Source organism: Diabrotica virgifera, chromosome 5, assembly GCF_917563875.1.
Source record: "Diabrotica virgifera virgifera chromosome 5, PGI_DIABVI_V3a".
Taxonomy (NCBI): domain Eukaryota; kingdom Metazoa; phylum Arthropoda; class Insecta; order Coleoptera; family Chrysomelidae; genus Diabrotica; species Diabrotica virgifera.
This window is the reverse complement of record NC_065447.1, coordinates 149,925,795-149,950,698: the sequence shown is the minus strand read 5'-3', so window position 1 is coordinate 149,950,698 and position 24,904 is coordinate 149,925,795. Positions and strand designations below refer to the sequence as shown.

The 24,904-nt window shown below is 34.5% G+C and overlaps 2 protein-coding genes across 3 annotated transcripts in view; one reads left to right on the top strand and one right to left on the bottom strand.

Moving 5' to 3' along the window:
* The window catches only part of LOC126885494 (NFX1-type zinc finger-containing protein 1-like), a gene marked incomplete at its 3' end in the record, with an annotated part of 372,388 nt that overhangs the window by 288,362 nt on the left and 59,122 nt on the right, over nt 1–24,904 (top strand). Inside the window, 3 exon segments of the mRNA XM_050652072.1 lie at nt 16,863–17,131; nt 17,791–18,103; nt 21,701–21,970. Coding sequence (XP_050508029.1) covers nt 16,863–17,131; nt 17,791–18,103; nt 21,701–21,970 — 852 coding nt within the window.
* On the bottom strand, nt 13,677–16,684 carry LOC126884505 (uncharacterized). Of its 2 annotated transcripts, none has more exons than XM_050650448.1 (3): nt 16,460–16,684; nt 13,932–14,298; nt 13,677–13,875 (listed from the first exon to the last, which is right to left on the bottom strand). In XM_050650448.1, the coding sequence occupies exons 2-3, from the start codon at nt 14,293–14,295 to the stop codon at nt 13,847–13,849; spliced, it is 393 nt and encodes a 130-aa protein (XP_050506405.1). In that variant the 5' UTR covers nt 14,296–14,298; nt 16,460–16,684; the 3' UTR covers nt 13,677–13,846. The 2 variants fall into 2 exon arrangements, with proteins under 2 accessions (XP_050506405.1, XP_050506406.1); XM_050650449.1 differs by having other exon boundaries at nt 16,481–16,684.

The following is a 24,904-nucleotide window of genomic DNA, read 5'->3' as shown; positions in this document are numbered from 1 at the left end:
GGGAATTATAATTTATGTCCCATCATCAGCCCAGGATAAGAGGTCAAATTGTTTGTTGTTAAAACAAAATCAATCCATTTATTTGTAGTATATTACTCCTATATTTTGTCATATTAGATTACTTACCTATCTAAGTTTTATAATTATATTTTCTAATCATGATCCTTTTTCTTTTTGCCTCTGTCAGAGATATTTGAGTGTCCTTAATACAGTTGAGTCCAGAAAGCTTTACCAGTGCGTCATTAATACGTGGCGAGATAAAACACATATTTGATAACTCAAATTTTAACCCGTGATAGGAGCAGTAGCTACTTACTATCACTTCTTGCTGTTGCGTTTAGTAAATTTCAATTTCCGACTTATCATCGACTTACTTCGTATGCTTTAAATGATGACGCACGGGTAAAGATTCCTGGACTCAACTGTACATGAATTTATTAATATTAGTATAGAGCAGCGGTTCTCAGTCTGTGGTACATGTACCACTGGTGGTACATTTCATTTTTGAGGTGGTACACAAAACGCAAAAACAGCCAAAATCAGTACCACTATTATAGTTAATTAGATCACCTACTTAGATATGTATTTCAGTTAAGTGGTACCAAAAATAATAAAAAGTATTTGGTGGTACATGACACAAAAAGATTGAGAACCGTTGGTATAGAGTATTTTACAAATATTCTTAACACAATCCTGAAGTAGTTAATTTCCTAACAAGTGCAGAAAGTCATACTTTTCCGCACGCGACTGCAGTTTACCGAGCGACGCGAAGCGGGAGTTCGGCAAGCAGTCGAGTGCGGAAAAGAGACTTTCTGCAAGCGTTAGGAACAATATTTTTTCTACGAGTCTTAAAAAATGACCAAATCTTAATCAAATAATTTAATTAATATGAAAATACATACACAAATTAATTCTTTGAAAAGGTTGTCAAAACCAAAGTTTCAGCATAATTGGTTAGCATGATGACGATCTTGGTTTCCATGACGACGATTCAAAACCACTGTTATTGTCTACTGATTTGACTTTCGAATATTATGTCAAAATTATTTTATTTCATCGAATTCTCGCGTTAATTTCATTAAAACATGAGCACAATAAGATATATTTGAAATAAATTAGTAAATAATATCTAAATATTAGTTTATTGCATGTATTATAATTACTTTAAGGCCATATTAACATATCTAAATTAACACGTGTGCGGAAAAGTAAAACGCGTGCGGAAAAGTAACACGCGTGCGGAAAAGTAAAACTTTCTAAACTAAAATGCGTGCGCGAAAGTAGACATTTTTCACGCTCGTAGAAAAAATCTGTTTCTAAATACAGTGATGAGGACGCTAATAACCGGCAAAATAACGCAAAAGATGGAAAACATTTTAAGTTGTGAGATAAAAAGAGATGAAACGGGCAGAGCTGGGAAATTTAGCGATAGAAACGTATAAATTTAGATTATATTAATTGTTTCCCATCTTTAGACATATCAGAGGAGTATGTCAACTAAAACTGCCACTGTCACAGTTTTAGTTACCAAACTCGTCCGATACGTCTAAAGGTGGGAAACAATCAATTAATGTACATAAATTTATACGCTTCTATCGCTAAATTTCCCAAGTCTACTAGTTCCATCCCTTTTTATCTCACAACTTAAGATGTTTTCTATATTTTGCGTTATTATGCCGGTTATTAGCGCGCTCATCACTGTATATCATCTTGGTTGAAGAACTTAGTTTAAGAAATTTAACCCATTCGCTGCCTATCGAAGAGGATGGAACTCGGCTAGAAGCCATTTTGTTGAACGGCACCTAATTGAAGTAACCATATCACTCGCTGGCGCGTGAATGGCACCTGACTGAAGTAACCATATAATGCGCTGGCGCGTGATCGGCATAGTTCAGAGAAATAAGGAAAAAAAATATCGTGTTGGTGACACAACCCCCTCCAGGCCGAAACCAAATTTTTTGAGTAATATGGACATCTATAATAATAACCTATATGTTTCCTGCAGCCGTATCCCGAATGAAGTACGTGCCTCCTAGTGGCGGGATACGGGCAACAATACATTGGCTTATAGGGCAGTCCTTACAGTAGGGATCCTGGCCTATACAGAAAAATGCAGGCGGGTGTGGGGTAATACTGCACTTTGGTTGCATTGGTGGTGTATTGGCTAAACGTGCAGGACAGGGCAGGGTATGGTGCTGATAGAAAAGGCATTCAGGCATCAAATATCCAAAAATCTTTTCAGGCCATAATAATGAAAAGACCTTCTCCAAACGAAATAAAAACTTATACTGAAATGATGGCATCTCCTGAGGTAAAATGTTCCGGAAGTAAAATGAGCCTCCGTTCGGATCTCCGGGTGAGGACTATCTCAGGGGGAACACCATTGCAGGTTAGAAAAATCAGGATAGGGTCTTGGAATCTTGGTAGTCTTACAGGTAAGAGTCTGGAGTTAGTGGATGCGCTCAAACGAAGAAGAGTTCAAATTGCTTGTATTCAAGAAACTAGGTGGAAAGGACAAAGGGCGAAAGAACTAGGTGATGGATATAAATTGTGGTATGTAGGGAGTAGTAACACTAGAAATGGAGTTGGTATAATTGCTGATAGTGAAATGAAAGATAACGTAGTAGATGTTGTAAGAACGAGTGATAGAATGATGTCAGTGAAATTTGTAATTGATAAAGAGGTATTGAATGTTGTGTGTGTGTATGCTCCTCAAACAGGTCTGGGTGAGAATGAAAGAAGAGCTTTCTATGATCAATTGGGAGACATACTGAGTGATATTCCAGCGGAGGAGAAAGTTATAATAGGAGGTGATTTCAATGCACATGTGGGCCAAGCCAAGACAGGATATGAAACAATACATGGGGGATTAGGCTTTGGAACTAGAAATGAAGCTGGAGATGACATGCTAGAAATAGCAACAGCATTGGATATGGCGATTGTTAACACATTCTTTAAAAAGAGAAAAACTCAACTTATTACCTACAAAAGTGGACAACATCAATCCCAAATAGACTACTTCATGATAAGGAAAGAAGACATACGTGAATGCAAGGACTGCAAGGTAATAGTTAGTGAGACAGTAAGCCAACAACATAAGCTGCTTGTTCTGGACATCGAAGTAAAAAGCGAAACTAAACAAAAATATCGGAGAGGACCACAAAAAATCAAGTGGTGGATGCTAAAAGATGAGAAGGAAGGTCTATTCAGGGAAAGAATAGTAGAAAAAATATGTTGGAACCTGAAAGGAAGCCCTAACACAATTTGGAGAAAAATGGCCAATATTATTAGAGAGACGGCTATTGAAATACTTGGGAAAACATCAGGAAAGAAGTTTGAAGATAAAGAGACTTGGTGGTGGTCAAATGAAGTACAAGGAAACATAAAAGAGAAGAGAAAATTATATAAAAAGTGGCAAGAAACCAGATCGGACATAGATCTTCAAAACTATATGGTCGCCAAAAAGGAAGCGAAAGTAGCAGTAGCAAAAGCTAAAGCAGAAGCGTATTCAAACCTATACGATCAACTTGATACCAGGGAAGGCGAAACGAAGATATATAAAATAGCCAAACAGAGAGCAAAGAAAGCAAAAGATTTTAATCAGATTAGATGTATCCGAGATGAAAATAATAAAATACTAGTTCACGAAAGGGATGTCAAAAAGAGATGGAGAAAGTACTTTGACAGCTTATTAAATGAAGAATTTGACAGACAGCCTGTAGAGTCAACGGAGACAGTAGCAGCAATGGTCACCAAAATAACCAACGAGGAAGTGGCTCAAGCGCTTCAAAAAATAAAGAAAGGAAAAGCGGTAGGACCAGATGATATTCCTGGGGAAGTATGGAGAGCATTGGGAGAGACAGGAACAAGGTGGCTAGCAGGTCTATTTAATAGAATTATGGAAGTTGGACAAATGCCAGACGAATGGAGAAGCAGTATACTGGTACCTGTTTACAAAAACAAGGGAGATATACAACAGTGCACAAACTACAGGGCTATAAAACTGCTTAGCCACACCATGAAAATATGGGAAAGAGTAATTGATAGACGGATACGTGAAGAGACCGAAATATCCGAGAATCAATTTGGCTTTATGCAGGGTAGATCAACAACAGATGCAATTTTCATTATAAGGCAGTTGATGGAAAAATACAGGAGTAAAGAAACAAACGCTCATATGGTATTCATTGATCTTGAGAAAGCATATGATAGAGTTCCTCGAGAGATTCTGTGGTGGGCACTCAATAAGAAAGGAGTCCCTGGTGAATATGTAAAGATTGTGAGGGATATGTATGAGGGAGTAACGACTAGTGTTAGGACAGGTGTGGGAGAGACTGATAAATTTCATGTGAAAGTAGGATTGCATCAAGGTTCTGTGCTTAGTCCGTATTTATTCTCATTAGTTTTGGACCAGATAACAGCGAAAATACAGGGTAACATTCCATGGTGCTTAATGTATGCTGATGATGTCGTGTTAGTAGGAAATAGTGAAAGAGACTTAGAACAAAAACTGGAACAGTGGAGACAAGCTCTGGAGGAAAAAGGTTTAAAACTTAGTAGGACAAAAACAGAGTATTTGGAATGTTCATTTAAAGATGGAGCTACTACAAATAAAATGGTATCTTTGGATGGTGAAATGATTGTAAAAAGCAATAGTTTTAAGTACCTAGGATCGGTATTACAGAGTAATGGAGAAATAGATGGAGATGCATGCAGTAGAATTAGGGCTGGATGGATGAAGTGGAAAGAAGCGAGTGGTGTGTTGTGTGACAGAAAAATTCCAATGAAGCTGAAGGGAAAATTCTACAAAACAGCCATAAGACCAGCTATGATGTACGGAACTGAATGTTGGGCAGTGAAAAAGAAAGAGGAACAGCGAATGCATGTGGCGGAAATGAGAATGCTTAGATGGATGAGTGGAGTGACAAAGAAGGATAAAATTAGAAATGAGTATATTAGGGGAAGTCTAGGTGTGGCACCAATTGATGCCAAAATGAGAGAGCATAGGTTAAGATGGTTTGGTCATGTTCAACGTCGAGACGTTAACCACCCAATACGAAGAATAGCTGAAGTGCAGATTCCTGGAAGGAGTAGGAGAGGAAGACCAAAGAAGACCTGGGGGGAGACGATAAGGCAGGACATGTTGGTAAAGGGGATTAACATTGATATGGCCCAAGATAGAATTGTGTGGAGAAATGCAATTAGGGAAGCCGACCCCGCATAGGGATAAGGCAAAGAGAATGATGATGATGATGTTTCCTGCAGCCGATTTTGATGATATACATAGTTATAAACAAATGAAGATCAAAAAACGGTAAATTTTCGCTTTTTTCGTCTATTACTAAAAAATTGGGCATTTTAAACAAATTTGAGAGTAATAAACTCATAAACCGTATAAAAAACTTCAATATGGCGTTCGCTGATTACCTTCTTATTACATGGAATGCTGAGACTTATGGTGCTTAAATCATACCCTAAATTTCAAAGCAATTGGTCAAATAGTTTAAAAGTTATTTAATTTGTTTATTCAAAATTAATTTTTTTTGCAACACTGTAAGTCAGAAAATGATGAAGTTACAGTAATATTTTGGATAGTTTATAAAAGAAGAAAATTTACAGTATTTATTTAATTTAAAAAAAATGACAAAAAATAATTATAAATATTGCAAAATAATTTTGCAAAAACATGTGAATTAAAAAAATGGGGGGCTAACTTTGTCCCTAAATGTCCTAGAACAGTGGTTTTCTTTCTAAATGTGTATAAAAATTCAGTCTTTCTCAATGTGAAAAAATAATTTTTCTACGGGTAACGGTTAAAAAGTTATTCTAATTGTTTATAAGTAAGCAAAAAATCGACATGTTTTTGCAAAATAATTTTACACTGTTTAAAATTCTTTTTTGTTATTTATTTTTAATTAACGTAATAGTATAAATGTTCTTCTTTCATAAACTGTCATGAAGTATTATTGTAACCTCGTAATTTTCTGACTTTAGTGTTGCAAAAAAAATGAATTTGGGATAAACAAATTAAATAACCTTTAAAATATTTGACCAATTGCTTTGAAATTTAAAATATAATTTAAGTACAAGAAGTATCGGCATTCCGTGTAATAAGAAGTTTCTAAGTTAATTTTTACCTAAGTTATGAATATTTATAAAAACTCAAAATTTATGATTTATTTTGCAATTTTCTAAGCAACCAATAAGGATGGACATATTCAGCGAATGCCATATTGAAGTTTTTTATACGATTTATGAGTTTCTTACTCTCAAATTTGTTTAAAGTGCTTAACTTTTTGGTAATAGACGAAAAAAGCGATAATTTACCGTTTTTCGATCTTCATTTGTTTATAACTATGTATATCATCAAAATCGGCTGCAGGAAACATATAGGTTAATAATATAGATGTCCATACTACTCAAAAAATTTGGTTTCGGCCTGGAGGGAGATGTGTCACGAGAAAAATCTTATTTCTCTGGACTAGCAGCGAATGGATTAAAATATTTATTCATGGCAATGATGATGCTTACGTAAATTGTGAATAAGGGGACGAACCCAAACTTTATACATTCAGTAGCGGATCTACGGTGGGAGAAAATAATCGAAATTCCCCCACCCCAGAAGGACCCAAATTCATGAAACTTACACCGTAGACAGACAAATTCAACCCAATAAACCTGCTAGTTAGAAAAATCAAAAATTGCATCCAAAAGTGCATCAACATGTAAAAATCAGTATACTAAGGACCAAATTTTGTTATTCGGGGGTTTTTTGGGCCACTGAACACGGGTACGCCTCAAAACCGACCCACGGATCATCTGGTGCCCAAGGTCACTGCAAGGGCGTCGTCTTCTGAAATTTCGAGGATTTTTGGCACTAAATTGATGTGAACGGATTACTCATGGGTTTTTGAGGTCGCTAGACACGAATATGCGATCAGAATTGATCTCCGGAGTACCTGCTGCCTAGAGTTGCTACTAAGGCACGTCATCTTCTGGGGTTTCGAGAGTCTTCAGCATTTAATTGATGCAAATGGATTACTGGAGGGTTTTTGAGGTCTCTAAATACGAACATGTAATCAGAACCGACCCCCTCTGCACCTGGAGCCCAAGGTCACTGCAAGAGACGTCCTATTCTGGAGTTTTGAGGAATTTTGGCACTAAATTAGTAAAAATGAATTACTCGGGGGTTTTTGAGGTCGATAAAGACGAATATACCATGAGAACAGACCACCAGATCACCTGGTGCCCAAGCTCACTGCAAGGGACATCATCTTTTGGAGCTTCTAGGGCATTCGACAAATTGATGCAAACGGATTGCTTACGGGTTTTTGGGGTCTCTAAACACAAATATGCCATCAGAATTGAATTCCGGGGTATCTGGTGCCCAGGGTCGCTACTAAGGTACGTCAATCTGGATTTTTGAGTGTTTTCGGCATTAAATTAATGCAAATGGATTACTCAAGTGGTTGTAAGTCGCTAAATCTGATTATTTAATCAGAATCGACCTCCAGAGCACCTAGTGCCTAAGATCATAGCAAGGGACGTCATTTTCTGGATATTCAAAGGTATTCGGCATTTAATTAATACAAATGAATTACTGAAAGGTTTTTGAGGTCGCTAAAGACGAATATGCTATCAGAACCGACCCCTGGTGCCAAGGATCACAACAAGGGGCGTCATCTTCTGGAGTTTCGAGTGCCTTTGGTACTACATTGATGCAAATAGATTACTCATACGTTTTTGGGGTTGCTGAATATGAATACGCCATCAGAACAGACACCGGTGTACCTGGTGCCTAAGGCACGTCATCTTCTGGAGTTTCTAGAGTTTTCGGTACTAAATTGATGCAAACAGACACTCTTATGTTTTTGGAGTGAATACGACTATGACTTAGATGAAATACTTTGGAGTATCTAGTGACCACGAAGGATCACACTATCAAATTAAAATATAATAAATCGATTTTGAAATAAATCAAGGAAAAACGCTGTCAGATATAAATTGAGTTTATATTTATAAAGAATTAAACAAAATTTTTATAGCACACCATAGTTATTTTACTAAACAGTCCAAGTAAAATAGCAAAAATGTTATTAATTTAAACGTTTTCTTTGAACAGCAACTCAAAAAATTTCCGAGTACGGTGTGTACTAATTTAGTGTCGGAATGCCTCAAAATTCTAAAACATGATATGCATAGCAGCCACTCTGGCCACTAGGAAGGCGGGGGGTCGGTTCTGATTTGATATTCGTGTTCAGCAAACCCAAAAACCAATGAGCAATTTGTTTGAATCAATTTAGCACCGAAATTTCTCGAAATTCTATAAGATGATACACTTTAGCCACCAGGTGCTCTGGTGTCTGTTCTGATGGTGTATTCGTATTCGAAATGTTTTTCGATCGAAAACTCTCGAAAATTCAGACGATAACGTGCCTTAGGCTTGTACTCCGATGTCTCTTCTGATGGCGTACTTGTGTTCAGCAATCCCAAGAACCCGTTAGTAACCCGTTTGCATCAACTTAGTACCTACCGAAAACTCTCGAAACTCCAGAAGATGACCTGCCCTAGGCGCCAGGTGCCCTGGTGTCTGTTCTGGTGGTGCATTCGTGTTCAACAACCCCAAGAACCCATGAGTAATCCGTTTGCATCAATTTAATGCCGAAACCCTCCGAAACTCCAGAAAATGAGGCACCAGGTGCTCCGTGGGTCAGATCTGATGGCGTATTCGTGTTCAGCCGTTCCAAAAACCCTCCAGTAATCCATTTGCATCAATTTAATGTCGAAATTCCTCGAAACTCCAGAAGATGACGTCCCTTGCAGTGGCCATGGTCACCAGGTGCTCCGTGGGTCTGTTCTAATGGCATATTCGTGTTTGGCGACCTCAAAAACCCCCCGAGTAATCAATTTGCATCCATTCGCGGGTGCTCCGAAATTAAATTCTGATGACATATTCGTGATTAGCGACCCCAAAAACCCAAGTGTTTGTATCAATTTAATACCGAAAGCCCTTCAAAAGATTACGTCCCTTACAGTGACTTTGGGCACCAGGTAATCCGGTGGTATGTCCTGATATCCTGATGGTATATTCATGTTTAACGACTTAAAAACCCCCGAGTAATCCATTTTTATCAGTTAAATGCCGAAATCTCTCAATCTCCAGAAGAGGACCCCCTTGCAGTTACCTTTGAGCTCCAGGTGCACAGAGAGTCGGGTTTGATGGCATATTCATATTTAGCGAATTCAAAAACCCGTAATTAATCCGTTTGCATCAATTTGATACGGAAAGCCCTCGAAACTCCAGAAGATGACGTCCCTTACAGTGACCTTGGGCACCAGGTGATCCTAAGGTCTGTCCTGATGGCATATTCGTATTTAACCACCTCAAAAACCCCCCGAGTAATCCAGTTACATCAATTTAGTGCCGAAATCCATCAAAACTCCAGACGATGACGTGCCTTTGTAGCGACCCTGGCCACCAGGTACCCTGAGGACAATTCTGATAGTCCAAAGAAATAAGATTTTTCTCGTGACACATCCCCCTCCAGTCCGAAACCAAATTTTTTGAGTAGTATGGACATCTATATTATTAACCTATATGTTTCCTGCAGCCGATTTTGATGATATACATAGTTATAAACAAATGAAGATCGAAAAAAGGTAAATTATCGCTTTTTTCGTCTATTGCCAAAAAGTTAAGCACTTTAAACAAATTTGAGAGTAAGAAACTCATAAATCGTATAAAAAATTTCAATATGGCATTCGCTGAATATGTCCATCCTTATTGGTTGCTTAGAAAATTGCAAAATAAATCATAAATTTTGAGTTTTTATAAATATTCATAACTTAGGTAAGAATTAACTTAGAATCTTCTTATTACAAGGAATGCCGAGTAGGTCTGGATCCCGCGTATGAAAAAAAAGTTGATTAATAGCAAGCTGAAAATTTGTTAATAGCTTAAGGGTGTCTAGTCGGACAAACTTTGATATATGGGAACAATGGAACAGGGGCAGTTTTAATTGTGGAACAGGTTAAAAATTTGGAACGGTCAGACCACGAAAACGGCACATTTATTTTGTCCGACAGAACAGACTTAAACTCTCCGAACAGAGATTAAACTATCATGCAACAATCAGACTGCTATTTATCACCAAATGGGCGTTTTAATGAGTGGAACATGTAGAATATGTCAAATGACAGGAATCCTGTCATTCCTTTCCTTTTTTTCTTTTTAATTTAACATGTATTAACTTTTTTAATCATGTATTAACATATCAGCAGTACTTAACCACTTGAGTACCCTCCATAATCACTTTCACCATGCCCCGCGCACTCTAATAAAAAACATGTAATCGTATTTATTTTCCTTCCATTTTGTCAGAGGCGCTGATGTCGGCATTGTGATTGGTGGAACATGACTTTTGACAAATCCTGCGCTATCTGTGAATCTGTGTTCAGTGTTCGTTCGTTCGTTGTCGTTCAGTTATTTTATATGGTCGGTTTATGTGATGTGTTTGTGTCACCATAAAAAGCTGATATTCAGTAGTGTTTTTTGATATTTTTGTTATTTTGTAATCGAGTACCTTTTTAAAGGTACGTTTTTCTGATGGTAAAGTAGAGATTTTCTGATTGTAGGTACTGTTTATCCAACAGTTTTAAAATACACATTTTATTTCGCGTTTTGTTGTTAGGTCTAATGGCTCCCATCAGGTGTTGTGTGTAGACGGTGGAAAAATTCAACGAGTAAACACATATTTAATCCAAATTAAATACTCATATTTCTATGTAAAATGTCACATTATTGTATAAATAAATAATTAAGAAACAAAAGTTGTTTGTGTTGTACCTTTATTGTCCACTTGAATAAAATATTAAATATTGGAAGTACCGTATGGAGGCTATGATGTACCTAGCATGGAGGCTAGATTACGCCACTCTTCCTATCCAATCAACAACAAGAACGTTTAAAATTTCACACCTATCATGTCGAAGCTACAGACCACTTATGTGGAGGCCAGATTTGTAGTACCCTTCCATTTAACCAGGTGCTGAGATGGCGCTGAAATACGTGACATATTTTTTAAAGAGTAAGATCGCATTCTACCAAATCACACCACTTTTTTCTATGACTTTCACCATATTTGCAATAGACCATTCCAGGGTGACGTCATTTGACAGCGACTGATGGGCAAAATATTGTAAACAAACTAGGTTAAGTGTAGAAAACCATTGTTTAATTTAAGAATATGATTAAAATACCAGCGTTTTGTTCAGTTTGAAAGTGTTCCAGTAAAGGTAAAAGAGATAAAGTAAGTTATTTTATAATACCAGTCGCATTTAAAGACCGAAATGTTTTAAATCACTATAATCACAATACACTGTAAACAGAACGACGATATGGGCCAAGAAAACTGGTTTTCTGATTATACCGGCTTTTTGCATCCCCTACAAGGGTGTCCTATACGCTGTGAGCTCGTACGTAGAGGGGATATTTACAAATTCGCGAGCGCCAGTAGTGACAAGTCTGTAAACCTTTACCGGAAATTTGACATAAATGTCAAAGTGATTAATTTAAAATTAAAATTAAAAACATTAATTATAAAAAATATTAGTTGGTCAAAGCTGTGGTATATATTTTTACCTTAAATATACTTACGTTTTAAATACTGCATTTAAGTTTTTTTAATGTTCTATTAATCTATTAATCTAATAATCTTAGCGCCATCTACACGATAATTGTGAAAGTATCCCAAGTAAGGAATTCATATTTTGTAAATAGAACGTCAAAATGATTAGCAAAATCTTAAAAAAATCGATTACAATTTAATTACTTTTTTGCGTTGTAAATATTAAGCGATAACAATTAAATAATAAATTTAACAATTACCGGTGAAAGTTGAATTAGTAGTCCGCTAGGGGCGACACCAGCGAAGCTCACAGCGTATATCCAACATTTGAAATTTTTGTAGTTAAAACCACAGATTTTTTATAATAAAGCGAGAAAATAGCAAAAATAACACCCAAAACACAATTGTTGCCCCTCAGCAGCGGTGTCGAAAGTCACGTGACCTGGAATGGTCAATGGTTATTTGTTATTTTATTTGACATCCAAGTAATTTACACGATCAAAGTAGCTTCCAAGTAGCGCGCGCAGCGTCCAAGTTGACTTGGACTAAGTACACTTGGATGCAACTTGGATCGTGTCAACCCGCCTTAAGAGAGACTTAACAAAAAATATTTTAAACGTATTTCAGATCTGGAGCCTGTTTCATAAAAGTGACAATTCCTGTCGGACAAGTGCCGAACAAGACTTTTGACAAGTTTGTGTTTCATAAAATGACAAGAGTAGATTATCAGTGATAAGTAATAAGTATTATTTTTACAAGTTTGTTTTACAATTGTTGGTAGGTTTTTGTTTCATAAAAAATAAATCAATGAAAAGTTATCATTTTTTCCTAGAATTTATTAGTGTAAAGTGACAGGAACTTATTATCCTGTCACAGTCGTATTTTCTCATAAAAAATGTGGTCCAGCGACAGTGAGGACGAAGTCAACGTGTTAGTACGGCATCGACGACGAAGACGTGTATTTTGTCAAAGAGTAAATTTTAATTCTAATACATTGATGGAGTTCAACGAAAGATTTCGAAGGAATTCTATAAAAATGGAGGAAATAATAACAGAAATTGGTCCCCACTTAATACATCCAACTAACAGAAATTATGCCTTGTCTCCTTCGCAACAATTACAAATTGCCCTGCATTGGTTTGGAAATGGTGGACAATACCATGGAATAGGAGATATGCATGGCATATCCAAAGTCACTGTTTGCAGATGTGTAAAAGCTGTAGTGAATGTCGTACATGATATATTATTTCCAAGGGTAGTAAGTTTTCCTCAAAATATTATAAACATTGTTCATCGTTTCAACGAAGTTGCCGGAATGCCAATGGTTGTAGGCTGCGTAGATGGAACCTTAGTAAAGATAGATGCACACACACATCATGAAGAAGCCTTTGTTGATAGGAATGGAAATCACTCCATTAACGTTACGGGAATTTGTGGCCCTGACTACATGTTTTATTATGTTAACTCTAACTGGCCCGGAAGTGTCCATGATTCAAGAATACTTCGAAATTCTCAAATATTTCAACAATTTGAACAAGGTACTTACTTATTAATATCGAAAAAAATCTGTGCATATAAAATAAATTCCCATTAACTATTTTTACGATGGAGACCAATTCCTGGGGCTATTATTTTGGGTGATAGTGCTTACCCGCTTAGAGACTGGTTAATTCCTCCAATTTTAAGAAATCCTGCCGATCCTGCAAATGTAGTCTTTGTTCAACGACATAAGCAAACTCGCCGATTTATTGAACAAAGCTTCGGAATTCTGAAAGAAAAATTTCCTTGCCTAAATTATTTACGTGTAAACCCATTACTTGCGTCAAGAATTATTAAATGCTGTGTTACTCTCTACAATATTTCTAGAAGTTTTGACGATGAAAACTGGCTCCAAAATTTCGAAGTTAGAAATGATAACCATAATGTCCAACCATACAATGGACCAATATTTAATGAAGGACGATTAATCCAAATTATAAATCATTTTCGGTAAAATTTTCAAAGAAATGTTATGAAATTAATCCAATTGTTTCAATAAAAAGTTAAGACTATAGAAATACTAAACTTTATTTAAACTATCAAACGTATAAAAACATAACTAAAATTCTTCTTCGCTTGGATATTCTACAAGAGGCACATTTGTGTTATAAAACTTTTGTGTAAATCTAGATTTTTGAAGTCCGTGTTCTTTTTCCAGAGCAAAAATTTCCAGTGCGGTTTTATGATTTTGGATTTCTAAATACGTAACCTGAAAATCATTTTTTAAATTAGAAAAATGTCTTATAATACCTTTAATTTTTATACTTGTAGCTTTATTTTTTTTCCTTAAATCTTCTAAAGTACTCTTGTTGTCATCTTCTTTACTAGAACGCTTTCTTTTTCCTTTGTTGGTCATGATTTCCGTGGATGAGGATGAAGCTACATTATTTATTACAGTTGGTTTCGGACTATTGGCGGTTAAAGATCCATTATTAAAAAGATTTACGTTTCGCTCCGGGCTATTGGTGGACACATTATCAAAAAAGTTTGGAATTGGTTCCATTTCTGCCGATGTTTCTTCAATTCCATTCAAAACTGGTGAATCTTTTCCCAAAATCTCGTACACTAACAGATCTATCTCCGTCTTTTTGGCAATCGCGCCTCCGGTGCCGTGGCCGTTAGTAGGCATCCGCTATGAGAGAAATTTTTTGGAAAATACGAAAATATACATTATTTTAAACTATTCTCAAAAAAAAATTTTGCGGATTATCCATTAGTTTTCATAATAAAAGACTTTGAAAATTGGATTTTATACACTTTTTTAGACCGCCATATTGATAATTACATGTGACGTTGCTGGATGTTGCCAAATCTATAAAAAAATTTGGTTTTACAAGTAACAAATTTTGACGCATTTTTGTGGGGAAATGGACCTAACCTAACCAAACCTGGACCGTACGGGCATCGGTACAGGAGGGATTTTTCTCGATTTATCTTTGAAATCTAGGGATTTTTAAAGTGTGACATAATTTTTATATTTATTGCTAGTGCCACCTACTATGTAGTAATTAAACAATTCAAATTTAACAATGCAGTTTTCTTCAACTTTGTTGGCGTTTAATGTTTTGTTACAAATTGACAGCTGACAATGACATTTTCTTATTTTTTTGTTAACATTGACAGCTGACAATGACATTTTCTTCTTTTTTTGTTGACATTGACAGCTGACAAAAGGTAATGACAGTTTCTTCTTTTTTTTGTTGACATTGACAGCTGACAGTGACATTTTCTTCTTTTTTTGTTGACATTGACAGCTGGCAATGACACTTTTTTTTTTGGCATTGACATCTGACAATGGCATTTTTTTCTTTTTTTGTTGACATTGACAGCTGACAAATGGTAATGTCAGTTCTTTCGTTTTTTTGTTGACATTGACAGCTGACAAATGGTAATGACAGTTTCTTCTTTCTTTTGTCGACATTGACAGTGACTTTTTTTGTTAACACTGACAGCTGACAATGACAGTTTTTTTTGTTGACATTGACAGCTGAAAATGACATTTTCTTCTTTTTTTGTTGACATTGACAGCTGACAAATGGTAATGGCAGTTTCTTCGTTTTTTGTTGACATTGACAACTGACAAATGGTAATGACAGTTTCTTCGTTTTTTGTTGACATTGACAGCTGACAAATGGTAATGACAGTTTCTTCTTTTTTTTGTTGACATTGACATTTTCTTCTTTTTTGTTGACATTGACAGCTGACAATGACATTTTTTTCTTTTTTGTTAACATTGACAGCTGACAATGACATTTTCTTCTTTTTTTGTCGACATTGACAGCTGACAAATGGTAATGATAGTTTCTTCTTTTTTTTTGTTGACATTGACAGCTGACAGTGATATTTTTTTCTTTTTTTTTGACATTGACAGCTGACAATGACATTTTCTTCTTTTTTTGTTGACATTGGTAGCTGGCGAATGGTAATGGCAGTTTACATAATAAATGGCAGTTTACAATTAATAAACGGGCAGACTGCAATTGCGCGCAGCGGTCAGAAAGGAGGAAGACCTAACCCTTCGGTCCAAACCTAACTTACGGGTAATAGAGTGAGAGAACCGCAGGAGGTATTTGACCGCTGCGCGCAATCACAACCCACCCTAATAAACATAGTTTAATTTGTATCTCTCCATTGACCTCACCGTACATAAACGGCGACACTGTCTTTCTTTGCACTTAAACTGTTTTTTAATTAATCAAACACTTTGCAAACGTTGGATTAATTCTAAATCGCTTTTTTGTGTGATATTATTAATATCAAAATAAGAAGTTACATCCATTTTTCGATACTAAACGTGAATGACAACTAATCTTGTTTTGACAAATTTTCAAATTCCAAAGATATTTTGATTTACATCAATATTTGAAACAGAAAACCTTACGATAAAAATTGGCAACCTAGCACAGTCGTTGTCGAATGTCGATCTAAATGTCATAAACATTTTGTGATTTTGTGTTGTGAATTTGATTACTTGATTGCAAAAATGTTGACAGAGAGAATTTAAAATTTTGTTGGATTATAATATTTTCAATATAATCCAGTATTCTAATAAAAATAATGGACGTATACCGCACTAATATGGATTAATAAGATATAAATAAAAGGTCAGTACCTACAAATATAAAATATACACTTCTATTTGGGGAAAATATGTCTGAAATTAGTAAGGTTATGTATGAAAAAAACCAATTTTTAAAGTTGATTTTTGTTTAAATGAATGAGTAATCCGCAAATTTTTTTCGGGAAAATAGCTTAAAACAATGTATATTTTCATATTTTCCAAAAAATTTTACCCGATGCGAATGCCTACTAACTGCAACGGCACCAGTACATCACGGCACTAGGTATATTGCTTGGTTTCATTGATAAGACCCATTGCAAGCGCTATTTTTCTTACTTCACCCCAATGTTCACTTTTCAACGTCTTTGTTAAAGTGGGACTAAATTTTCCAAATAAAATGTCTTTCTTCTCTCTAATCGCACGAAAGAATTCTACCTTTCCCAATTCGCGAAACATGACGTTTTGATATACTTTTGACGTTTTGACGTGAGTTTGAAGTTAAATAATTATTACACTTGTCGAAAACAAATGTCAAAAATATTTTTTGACTAGTGTCAACAATCATTTTATGAAACAAATTTTTTAAATACTTGTCAGCCAACACTTGTCACTTGTAAACGTGTAACTTGTAAACATGTCAATTTTATGAAACAGGCCCCTGGCCTCAGGTAGAAGCCACTCTTAAAAAACAAGATGCAATTGGTCCTTATTTATCCCTACGGTGTCAAATTCACCGGGGTCAAATTACTCATGTCAAATCTGAGGAAGATTTTTTGAAATTACCAGAAGGCGGTTGTACATTGAAATGCGAAGCTAAATTAAAATGTAACCACTTTTGTACAAGAATATGTCACGTTTTAGATAGAGATCATGCGGACTATAATTGCAGACAACCATGTACAAGGTATTTTTTGGTTATAAGTGAAAATAATATTAGCTTTTTTTAAAACAGCTTTTACTCGTAGAATACTAATACAAATATACTTGTATAAAGTGTAAACTAAGATACTATATTATACACAGTTTGAAAATTACTGATAACAGTTTTTTATGACACATCTAAAAATCTCTAATATAGGTAGGGTATCCTATTAAACTTATTGACGTAACCAGGGACGAAGAATTTCTAAATTAGTTGAAATTAATAATTGAAGTCATAAAATTAATGTGTAATAAAAGAGATCATAATAATTGAAATAACTGAAAATAATGTTGTTTATCCATATTTGAAGAAAAATTTTCTAATTTTTTTTTAAATTAGAAGAATGTAGTTTTGTATTAGAATATAGTTCATAATTTCAAACAACTTTTCATAATAACAATTTTCAATATTGTAAAAAATAAAGCTAGGTACTTTACCTACTCTTTGGGGAAATTTATATTTTTTGACATACCTCGTATGATATTCATAAAATTTGATATCTGATGGTTGCATTTCAGGTTTTAGACCATGTAGAACTTTTTATGGACAATAACTTTTTTTTTCGCAAACTTAATAACAAAAAAGTTTTCCATATGGTTCCAACTTACAGGGACATACGTATATATGTATACTGTTTTTAGTGTTCTTTGTGATGATGTGGCACACATATGCCAAAAATATTGTTATCAAATATGTGGTCCTTGCAACTACCTTGTTCGGCGAGAGCTTAAATGTGGCCACGAAGCCACCATGGAGTGCCACTTGGATCCTGATAAATATAAGTGTAATTCTTTGGTTAATGCCGAGCTTCCATGTGGCCATAAAGCAGCAAAGCCTTGTCATATGAAGCCAGATGAATTTCCATGTCAGATTCCATGTGATGTTAGAGTTGAGCCGTGTGGACATGCGTGTACTAGAAATTGTCATATTAAGGATGATCCTGATCATATACAGGTAGTATTTATAAACTTTCTTCATGCTTCCATTTGTTTTTATTATTTAATGAGTGAAAAGCCTATTAGACAAGGCGAAAACGGCGGGTTCTTTGGAGAAAATATTCCCATGAGATTTTTTTGCATAATCACATTCGTGAGACATTCCAGAATAGGATTCAAGAAGTCGCCCACGCGAAAAGTGGTCCAATTTTTTTTAACAACTTTTTTTTAATTAAATTGCAAAAATCAATATTTTTGACCGAAACAATTTTTTTAGGTTTATTGGACCATTCTGGATAAAAAAGGTCTCTTATAATTTTTCTCTAAAGTTAGTCGTTTTCGAGGTAAAAGCATTTTAAAATTGAAAAAAAAAACAAGAAATTACGATTTTTAAGGCTTAATAACTGGGTTAAAAGTTATTACTATGAAAGTCAGAAAGTAACTAAATCAAAGTTTAAAGCCCCTCCTACAAGATCATGAAGAAATTTTTGTCATTATTTCCTTACTAAGCTGTTATTTTTAAGTAAAAATAATGAGCGCCATGCACGTGTTAGGCGGCCGTCCATAATGAGTACGAAATACAATAGATGCAATTCAGGCAGTCCAATGACGAATCTCACTCGCACTCACATTTACAGCCGCGTCACTACGATCTTACCACTCATTATTAATAATTAAAAATAACAGCTTAGTAATAAATTAATGGCACAAATTTCTTCAGGGTCATGAAGGGGGGGGGCTTAAAATTTGATTTAGTCACTTTATGACTTCCATAATAATCATTTTTAACCGAGTTATTAAGTCTTAATAATGGCCATTTTCGCGTTTTTCAAATTTTAAATTGCTTGTAACTCGAACACGATCAACTTTAGAGAAAAATTATAAGAGACCTTTTCTGTCCGGAATGTTCCGAAAAATCCAAAAAAAAAGTTTCTTCGGGCGAAAACATTGATTTTTGCAATTTGATTAAAAAAAATTGTTAAAAAAAATTGGACCACTTTTCGCGTGGGCGACTTCTTGAACCTTATTCTGGGGTGTCTCACGAATGTGATTATGCAAAAAAATCTCATGAATATTTTTCCAACGAACCCGCCGTTTTCGCCTTGTCTATATCGCAAATTATTTTTCCTCATCTAAGTAACAAAAACACTTTTTTAGGACTATGCATTATTTTTACAATGATTAGAGCTCATTCGGTTGCTAGTAAAACGGTGATAAAAGAACATATATTCTAGTTTGAACTTGGTGGCATCTAAACATGCATTAACTTAAATTATTTTAATAATAATGTGTACCACGTAAGCCACATATTTGTTAAGGAATCCAATATTTTTTAAGGCAAAATTAAACACTAAGTATTCGTTTCATTAAATCGAGTAAGTCTGGTCGACTCTTCTCTATGCAGTTGAGACATGGACCCTTAAAACATCAACCATAAATAAGTTGGAGACCTTTGACATGTGGATCTACCGGAGAATTCCCATAATTTCGTGGACATCGCATACCTCAAACGAAGAAGTGCTGCATAGAATAGGCAAGGCAAGAGAACTTTTTAACGCAGTGAAAGTTAGAAAAACATCATACCTGGGCCACATACTGAGAAATAATAAGTACCAATATGCTCGACTTATAGTGAAAGGAAAGATCGAGGGAAGGAGAGGACTAGGAAGGAAAAGACTATCGTGGCTCAGAAATCGCCGACAATGGATAGGGCTAAATTTTGAACAGCTAATAAGAACAGCTGAAGACAGAGAAGAGTTTGCATTTGTAGTAGCCAACCTCCATTGAGGAGACGGCACTTTAAGAAGAAGAACCCAGCAAACAGACCGACGTGTTAATTACGTGAATTTTGGGTACATTTGTCACCAATATACGTAAATTACTTACGTGAATTTCACGTTAAAATTTGGTTGGAATGTCACATTGAAAATACGTCTTTAAATTACGTGAATAACTCGTCTTCAATAGACGTGTTATTTACCTTAAATAGCAATAATATCTTTCGGGAAATTCACGTCGCAAATACGTGTTGATTAACGTATCTTTTAGGGAATGTCTATATTAGTATTCACGTGAAAGATACGTCCTCGGTTCACGTAAATAATTCGACCTTAATTAACTTATGAATCACGTAATTATTATCCTCATAATATGATATAAATAAAACAAGCATATAAAGTATTAACAATGTATTTATTTAGTAGAATTTAGAGACTTTAAAACATTTGTCCTGTATAATTATTATACAAGATAATGAACCAAAAATGGTACCGACCTAAAGACACATTAAAAAATTTGCCAACACAAAACACAACACAGGTCACTTTTTATTTCGAGGAGGACACTTCGACACTTTCTTGTTTTTTCTAATTGCATCATGGCACTTCAACCCTCGAGCAGTGAGGTAAACGTTAATACGAAAGACATTACTATAAATAAACCCGCCTAAAATAACACGAGAGAAATAAAGCTCTTCACGTTTCACTTTTTGTTGTGAGAAATGTGAGAAGCCAGAGAAGCTGATATTAGAGGTAATGATAATCGATTATAAAAATCGATTATTTTTAAATTGCAGTTAAACTATTCTACTTACTTTAAATTAGTATTACGAATTTTCTTTTTGTTTTTAAATTTCTTCTACTATTAACTAATTGGTCTTACTAAAAATCTATTTCAATACCAGAATAATATAAAAAAAATAATCCTATCGAAACGTATCTATTATTCGATAAATCGATTATTTTAGTTTTCGAACCAAATATGTTAGTCACGTGATGGTATTTAAAGGAGGAGAAAGGCTTGGTAGTACTTCATCACCGCGCGCGATTTGAAAATAAGACTCAACATCATTTTAGCTCCTGTGATATTTTTAAAGAAAAAAATAGCTTCAAATCAAGGTTGGATTGAAATAGTTATGCTAAATGATCTTAAAAGCGAAATCATAAATTTTTGTTTAAATATTGGTATTATTTATATTACTTTTACGTGAAATACATCTAATTTTTCGACGTCCATAAAATACAATGAGTAAAATTCAAGCGATACGTATTTAACCAACACCGTTGTAAAATTTTGTTTCCAAAATATTTCTCAAAATTTAACCAAAGCAAGTTATTTCTGTTTCGTGATTATTACGTGAAATAAATTTACCTTTGCGATGTAACCAAAATTCACAAATATTATAAAAAACATGTACTATATTCGTCATTATGATTTTATATTATTCTAATGTCAAACATGTATAAAGAAAGCACTAATATATAGGTGAATGATTTGGCACTGAAATACGTTTTTTTCCCGTCATAAATCACCGAGTTACGTATTCGTTGAAATTTGCCGTAAATTTAACGTAATTATCACGTAATTGGGCTCAAGTCTGTTTGCTGGGAAATCAAGTAAAATCAGAACGCAATTCTAATGCATAGCAAACAACTGATTTATTTTACTGGGTTTGCCATCGAAAGTTGTATGGTATACAATGGGGAAGGAAATTATCTAATTTCTTTGGCATCATTACACTAGAATCGAATGAACAAATTCGGTGTAACAAACAATGTCATCATTTATTGTTAACTTTTAATTGCTTACCTATTTAAACAGTGATGCTCTTTTTCAGTATAAATGTATAAAACCGTGTGAACGAGAACTTCAAGGATGCACAAGTACGGAAGAACCTCATAAATGTGACAAAGCTTGCTTTGAAGAATGCTTACTGTGTGAGATGGAAGTTCTAAAAAGTCGTACCAAATGTTCCCATATGTTCAAGGTAGCATGCTGTTTGGATCCTGACACTATAACTTGCAAAAAACCTTGTAAGAAGCAACTACCATGCGGTCATATTTGTATGAAAAAATGTGAGGAACCTTGTGGAGATTGTAAAGAGTTGGTACGTACACATATTCTTTAATGTACTTTCTCATGGTTTTAGTTAAATTTCTCTCTTAATTATTATAGTTCTGTAATTATTTAACGTTTAACAAACAGAGTGGAAAAATACATAAAAGAATTAGATTAAATTACTGTATATGTAACTGTTTTGGGATATTTCAACACAACAGAGCGGGGAGAAATGAGAGCCACCTAAGGGAATAATTGTTTTTCTCTATTCGCGGTGTGCAAGTACTTGGAAGGGAAACGAGAAACGACCGTGCGCGAGTCGCGGAGAAATATTGCAACTATGTATCTTAAATAATTCATATTGTCAATTGAAATTGTCAAATTGACGTATATTTCATACCTTCTGTCATTGAAGCAGAAAAATTATATATTACTCCACAACATTCATATGATATGCAATTATTATATAAAGGTAAATTTAATTAATTGTATTTTGCTTGCAGTACTACATTTTAATAACTAATTTTATTTACTACATACAATTGTTTACTTTTGCATAACATAACCTGCGTCTTATTTTTTCTTCTTATTATTTTTTTGGACTATGGCCTTGACAATTATCCAGCAACCAGGACTAATATAATTGGCCAATATAATTAAAAGTGCGAATAAAAGTACAGAGCGTAGAAATAGAGGTCACTTTGCCGAACTTGCACGGTCCCAATAGATGTTATACAATGTGCAACTTCTCTCACTACTTACATACATTCAAAACGAACAATTTCTCACGCAGTGTTAAAAGTTGGCCATTGCAATGAAAAATAATTTCTCACTGGTTCTCTGCCGGGTTTCCATACATAATATTATCGCCGTAATACTAAGAAAAACTTACCAGGAAGTACCTTTCAAAACTGTTCAAATATAACTGTTAATTATAATTTTAAATAAATAAAATATACAAATATTAAGAATATCAAATACTTACATATATCTATTCTTCTTCTACGGCACTACAGCCCAAATTGAGCCTTGGCCTCCTTTATTTTTTGCCTTCACCCTTGCTTGTCTGTGGTTGCTGTTCTCCATACACGGACTCCTAAAAGGGCTTGTGCGTCGCAGTTTGCTGTGCCTTCCCACTTCCCAGCGCTTTCTTGGCTTCCCAACCGGTCTCTTTCCCTGCATTCTAGCATTGAGTGCTCTTATTGGTAGCCTATCCTCTCCCATTCCTATCACATGTCTGGCCCATTGCAATCTTTGTATTCTAATGAAGTCTGACAGGGGTGCTTCCTTTCAAAGTTGATAAAGCTCGTTGTTGTATCGACTTCTGAAGATTCCGTTTTCCCTCACAGGTCCCAGTATTCTCCTCAGTATTTCCTTTTTGCTTTCGAATGCGTGGAGTTCGTTTTTGGATGTTTCTTTCAGGATCCACGCTTTTCTGCCGTATCATGTAATTGGTTGAATTAAGGTTTTATAGATTCTCATCTTTGTATTTCGGTGGACATTTTTAGACCGAAGTATATGGGAGAGGGCAAAATAAGCTCTGTTTGCCTGCGTTATTCTCTTCATCTTCTCCATCTTCTGATCCGTCGGCATATATTTCTACTCCCAGGTATCTAAACTTTCCAACCGTTTCAATGTCATCTTCATAAATAATGTTTCTATATAATATATGTATATGTATTTTATTAAGTTTATGCATATAATATACATGCATAAAAGCACCTAAATTATTTAATTTTGAAGTTTGAACTCTTGACAACAACGCATCCATAGAAAAAGTACAGTGTACAACATGTGAGAAAATGACATATTTCGCTTGATTTGCGGCACTTACCATCGGCTCGTGCCAACAAACTTCTGCGCGCGTGAGCGTGAGAAATATGTCTTTTTTCTCACTTGTAGAATATAGTATTAAACCAAAATAATAGCTTTGAAACAAAAAATGTTGGTATAGGAATGTTTACATGCATATTTTTATTATCTGTCACATTTTTTAAATAAAACTAATTATAAAAAAATTTATTTAAAAAAATATAAAAACAAGATTTGACTCCCATTACCCCATCATGCGGGTAATGGGAGCAACCAGTTATTTTAATAGTTAAAAGAAGGATACTTTCTGACAAAGGTTATATAATAAACTAAATCTAAGGAAAATGGTAAAAACAAAAACAAGAATAAAAATCCTAAAAAAAACTCTAATTCTCATTGTACAAACAAAAGTCACATTATTAAATATTTTTTAACCAATTTTTTTTTTCGCTTAATACTGATTTCATATTGCAACTTCTCCTATAAAATAAAATAATTTGTATTACTTATTTAAAACGCATATAATTATTTTTTGCAAATTTGATTTTTAAATTTTATATATATGTAATTATTTAAATAAATAGGGGGTCAAATTGAATTTAGTAAGTTTTAGGTGAAATATTTATCCGATAACTTTGCAGAAAAAAATCCTAAAGGCCTTCATTGAAATGTAAATTACACCAGCAGTTAAAAAAGTAAATATTATGCAAAAGTGACCCCTTTTTAATTATTTAAACTATGATCCCCTTATATGATTTGGATACTTTTTTGAAAATATCTTTTGTATTCACTTAAACTTTGATATAAAATTTGTTCCAACCTGTACGGAATTATATTTTAATTTTTTTTTTTAATTTTATTAGGCTACAATCCGTAATAGTAAGGTGGCTCCCATTTCCCACTGGCTCTCATTACCTCCATCTCCCCTATGTGATCTGACTTTGGATTAAAGAAGCGGTAATGTTTGTGTCAGAATTATTATAACCACACAACCCCCAGAAAAATAGTAAACTGTTTCATCCATATCGTCAATTGAATCGATAAACGATGCAATCTTAGCTTGAAAACGTTTTGTGTGTACATTTTCATGGTGATCGGTCTTACCTAGACAACCATTATCAATGCTAATGATAACCTATCCAATATATTGATCATTCATTGACTCATATTT

Coding starts and splice junctions, on each gene's coding strand:
- LOC126884505 (XM_050650448.1), bottom strand. CDS start 14,295: ATGCCTACTAACGGCCACGGCACCGGAGGCGCGATTGCCAAAAAGACG. Junction 13,876..13,931: donor GAAAAAAAATAAAGCTACAA/GTATAAAAATTA, acceptor AATGATTTTCAG/GTTACGTATTTAGAAATCCA.